The sequence below is a fragment of the Octopus bimaculoides genome, chromosome 23, assembly GCF_001194135.2.
Source record: "Octopus bimaculoides isolate UCB-OBI-ISO-001 chromosome 23, ASM119413v2, whole genome shotgun sequence".
Lineage (NCBI taxonomy): Eukaryota > Metazoa > Mollusca > Cephalopoda > Octopoda > Octopodidae > Octopus > Octopus bimaculoides.
The window spans coordinates 17,275,582-17,281,336 of NC_069003.1; the positions used below are offsets into that span (position 1 = coordinate 17,275,582).

The window sequence follows — 5,755 nt, forward strand, 5'->3', positions numbered from 1 at the left end:
ATATATATATATATATATATATATATATATATATACACACACACACACACATATATATAATGCTAATGCTGCTTCATAATAGTCCTTATAATTACTGATATTGAATACTTCAAGAAACTTATATGGTTAAGGTAATCTATTCAGAATTGTCTGATGAAATGTATCTCTAAATTCTTATCTTAGACTTATTATTGGATTTACATACCAACTGTTGTATAACCTATTTTGAGTACCTAACTGAGCAAACCGGTAAACGTTTGGAGAAGTCTCTTTCCAATCACCAATATATATATATATATATCCCAGCATGGAAGGTGGACATTAAATAATGATATGTGTGTTTGAATATGTATATATATACACACACATATTTATTTAGAAATACGTATTGTAGTTGAGTCTCAGATCTGTTCTGATCAAGCAAAAGTGTTCAAGCTGTGACCATCACATCTTTATGTATAGCTGTCATTATGTTATCCGCCATTGTCAGTTTGTTTTAAGGTAATAAGTTGTGATTTGAGGGAGATTCTGTTGCTATTTCTGGGGAACACGGAAAAATTGACTTTCAGATGATGTACATACATACAATGTAAATAATGCATATATGATTGTTTTAATTTTGCGTACAGAGTGGCCACTCAAGAGAACACAATTGAACAACTCCAAAATGATGTCCAACAGCTTGAGTCAAGTGTAGCTGCTCAGCTTGCCAAAAACCAGCAGAACTCGGATCAAATTAGATCTTGGCAGAAACGGTGCTACAGATTATCAGCAGTAAATATGTCCTTATTATCAAACATTCATTAGTTTGCCATTCAGTGTTTTCACTCTGCTCCTTGTTACATTCTGCATTTGTTTTCTTTGCTCACCTCTCTGACTCTCAGTGGAGTTAATATTTGTGATTGTCACCTTATTGTTATCATATTTCTGTTGAAATACCCTCTCTTTATTCAATTAATTTTGAAAAATAATGAATTTAATAAAGTAACTTTGTCATTATCAAACTGATAAATTAATATAAAATTTTAATGGAAAGTTTTGATTTAAACATGAATTTAGTATCATTGAACCAGGGTCAGTATCAAGTAGGTTACAGATCATTGAACCCTGTTGTTACCATATTTCTGTTGAAACATACTGCCTTTGTTTCAATTAATTTTGAAAATATAGCATAATTTAGTAAAATAAAGTTGGCAGTACTTTTAATCTGATTTTTGGAACATAAATTAACATGAAATTTCAATGACAGTTTTAATTTAAATCACTTTAAAACAGGAAGTTTGTACCATAGAATCAGGGTTGGTATCAAAAGGGTTAACTTAGTATTCATTGTTGTTTGTTTTGTAGCAAATGCAGCAAACTTCTTCACACACTTCCATTTGTCATGATCATCCTTACTGTTTTTCATCATCATCATCATCATCATAATCATACAACGTTTTCCATGTTGGCATTGGTTGGGTAGATTGATAGGAGCTTGGCAATATATGTATGTCAAATAGGGAGATATTCCTGCCTTAGCACTTTCCTCTATTTATTTTGCTGCATTGCTTTGGTATGCTTTCAGGGATTGCAACAGGGAAATCAGAATCAGATTTCGGACATCTGGTTGCATTTTTAATTTGACCTGGTTTAACTGCAAAGCAAAGACTTTCAAAATACTTGTTAGAGAATTACTTTATGTTGATGATGCTGATTTGTTGGCACACTCAGAGGGGGATATACAACATATAATGGACAGATTTTCCACTGCATGCGTACATTTTGGACTCACAATTAGTCTGGGGAAAACCAAAGCAATGTTTACTTCTGTGCCAGTAGAGACATATTCTGAACCAAACATTTTTGTGAACAGCACAAGGTTAGAAGTCATTGACACCTTTGTTTACCTTGGAAGCACGCTGTCAAGAGATGGTGGTCTTGATGCAGAGATTATACTATCGAATAGGGAAGGAAGTGTTGCATTTGGAAACTTGAAAAGCGAGTATGGGCAGATAAAGATATTTCCCTGCAGACAAAAATCAGTGTCTATAAAACGTGTGTATTGACTGCACTTCTTTATTCAAGTGAGACATAGACCATTTTTAAGCGTCATATAAGAATGCTGGAGAGATTTCATCAAAAGTGCTCAGACATACCCTAGGAGTCAAGTGGGAATGTTTCATACCAGATGCAGAAGTTTTGTGCATGGCACATTGTAGCTCAGTTGAACAATGTTATCTTGGCTCAAATGAGATGGACTGGACATGTTATTAGAATGAAAGATAAGCGATTTCCAAAGCGTCTTTTTTTATGTTGAGCTCAACTCTGGTAAGCGACCACAATATAATCCAAGGAAAAGGTATAGAGACTGTGAAGGAAAACCTGAAAAAACAAGATATGAACAAAAGTGGTTGGAAAAATGATGTTATGGATCAGAACAAGTTGAGAGGTGCTGTTAGGACTGGTTGTAATGCCTGGGAGGAAAAGATGATTCAGCACTTTGAGCTTAAAGGGGCCTGCCTCAAAGGAACAATTGGAACTGTAATGAACAGTGAGCATTGGATATCTATTATATGTGATCATGTTCTGTTGTCTAAACCAGGATATGTGAATCATATGAAGTCACATGAAAATCGAAATGCCCAGATAGGTAATAATCTTGTACACCAAACGCCTCTTACGACTTGTGTCATATGTCACAAAACTTGTAAGACAATATCTAAGCTTAAAAGACACATGCTAGTTCACAAAAACATTCCTTCAGAATCAGATTTCAAAGGGTACAGATGTGGAAGAAACTTGAATAATATCTGTCACTTGGAGTGTGGGATGGCGATCATCTGTCAAAATGAAGCAATCATCCTGTATGTGTTTATATATCTATGCATATATATATGTGTATGTATGTATGTGTGTATGTATGTATGTGTGTGTATGTATGTATATATATGTGTGTGTGTATGTATGTGTGTGTATATGTGTGTGTGTGTGTGTGTGTGTGTGTATATATGTATATATAGATATATATGTGTGTATGTGTATATATTTTCTTTCCTTGTTTCTTTCTGTGTTCCTTTCTGTGGAAGAGTGTAGGCTCGAAACGTTAAAGACTTTTTCACTTCTCAAGCGTTAAACTAATACATCTGTTTGTTGTCTACACCACCTGTCTTCATCTTTTGTTTTTTTTTTGTTGTCAACTCTCCCTATATATATATGTATGTATATATGTGTGTGTATAGATATATATGTGTGTATATATGTATGTGTATATATATGTAGATACATATATGTATGTGGATATGTATGTGTATTTGCTAGAAATAGGAGCTAACACTCCAAAACCACCAATTTCTCGCTGTTGGAATGCATACGGTGAATGCACAAATATAACAGAAATGGGCTTACCTTGTGTGAACTACAGAAGCAAGAAAAACAGAAATTCTGTTATATTCGTTGCATCCACCACGAATATTTTAATTGTGGGAAGTTTGTGGTTTTGGAGTGTTACCTCCTATTTCTAGCTAGTGGTATTCTGATACCCTCATTAATTTATATGTATATTTTACCTAAATAGTTTAAAACTTGCTGATCACTTTATTATTGTTATTATTATTAAGGGTAATAATACTTTATTTAATTTTATATGTATGTATGTGTATATATGTATATGTATTATGTTTATATATATGTATATATATATATATATATATATATATATATATATAAAATAAAGAATAAATGAAGCAAGATGCATATAATAAATAAGTTCCTTTAATTCCAACACATGTTTCGAAAATTACATGCATTCTATTCCAAAGGAATAAAAGATGTTTTTATAAATGTAATTTTCTCTTCAGGGAATAATCCTTTGAACTCAAGATCTATACCGAATGTGAAGATTACGTATTTGGAAGAATGCTACATAGCTAAGTTTAAAAAGACCGCTGGATTTTAGAACGCTAGGTTACAGGATGTAGTATTAGGTGGAAAGTGATGAATGGTACAATTGGAGTTTAAATTAAATAGAAGCCATAATAAACCTCAAAAAATTCTAAATAATAAATTAAGTGTTTGATAAATCACATATGTAAGTGGAAAGAAAAAGGGAAATAGTCAGTGAATTTGCATTTAGACTGTATGTTTACGTTTAAATCCTTGTAAATAACGTGTAGTAATAAAGTTGCTTATAATGTGAATTGTTAATATGGGTAACTTATAATAGTGAATCAAAGTAATTACTGTAATTAACCTAAGTAAATGGCAATACATATTATGTAGTAATAAAAGATTAAAATACATGAAGAAATGGATTTGCAATAAATACATATTTAAGTGCATATTAAAACTAAATCAGAATTATCCGTTAGAAATAATGTGCATCCTTAAAAGCAGAACTCAATATTAGACAGAATATAGAAGTTATGTACGAGTAGAAAAAGAATATCTTAAAGTATAAGTATAGAATAATTTAAAACGAGATTTGAGAGAGATGTACAAAGGGAAGTAATCATGTATTTTAATTTATTATATTACTTACGAAAACCAGATCGTTAATATATATGTAAGTATATACGTAAGCTATTTGAATATGAAACTATTTTACAAAGAGGAAAAAAGTAAGAAAAATAATGAGTATTGATAAAAGAAGCTTAGTGTGCTATTTCGTGTGCTATTAAAATAAATTATAGTAAAGGATCCATATTTAAGGTGTAAGTTAATGAATAGAATGAAGGAGGATTAATTTAATTTGCTTGTTAATGTTAGGTCTATATAAGTGATTAAAAACCTTAATCCACTTACGCGTTTCCTAATTCCTAAAGTATTACTGTTCTTGGAGTAGAACAATCTGTACTAACTTGAGAAGGATAGTGTGTAGGACCAGCTAGTATTGGAAATAGTTATAATTATTATTATTGATGATATTATTATTATTGTTATTATTATTATTGTTACTATTATTATTGTAGTAATAATAATAATAATAATAATTATTATTATTATTATTATTATTATTATCATTATTTAGGAGTTGGATATTTGTGATAATAATACATAATAAAAGGAACCCTATGTGTATAGATAATTAGAACAGGTTAGACAAACTAAAAGTAATATTAATGTTAAATTGATATTAAAGTTATGGTCGTGTCTCTACAATGCAGAAGTGCTGCATTAACATATATGGATACTAAGGTGGGAAATGAACTGAAAATATATAAAGTTATAATTAACTTGAATATATTTGATTATAAAACCAAAAGATGAAAAAAATAATAAACAATAATAAAAATAAAAATCTAATCTTAAGTACTCTGTCACATATTCCGACTACCTCGATTACCTTATCAACCCATTTCTCTGCTAGGAGTATTCCCACGCCCCCAACCCCGTCAGTGTTCCCTACCCAGAAAATCTTGTACCTTTGTTCTTTGCCTGTGAGGAATCTCGCGGAGCCTCCTCTCCATCTTACATGGATGTAGCACAAATCTACCTGTTTCCGTTCAAGCATCTCAACAATCTCACCAAACCTACCTTTCAGTGTGCCGACGTTGAGAGTGCCAATTCTGACGGTGTCGGAGGAGTGGGCCTGTGTGACCCTGGGATGGGGAAAAGCAGTGTTGTGTACCTGAAAAGAAAGCTTGCATTTGTCAGAATACATAAACAAAACAATACCTACAACCTGCATACACTACACAATCTTTATGCACTAAAAGGTCGATAAGAGGGAGTGGGGTGGTATAAGGCCTCTAAGAGTGTTCGCGGGTACTGGTGG

The 5,755-nt window shown here is 32.0% G+C and overlaps 1 protein-coding gene across 1 annotated transcript in view; it reads left to right on the plus strand.

The window, feature by feature from the left end:
- Nucleotides 1-5,755, plus strand: part of LOC106869451 (mitotic spindle assembly checkpoint protein MAD1) — a 77,230-nt gene that overhangs the window by 62,682 nt on the left and 8,793 nt on the right. Inside the window, exon 11 of the mRNA XM_052975889.1 lies at nucleotides 630-774. Within this exon, the coding sequence (XP_052831849.1) occupies nucleotides 630-774 (145 nt within the window). The remainder of the gene's footprint in view (nucleotides 1-629; nucleotides 775-5,755) is intronic.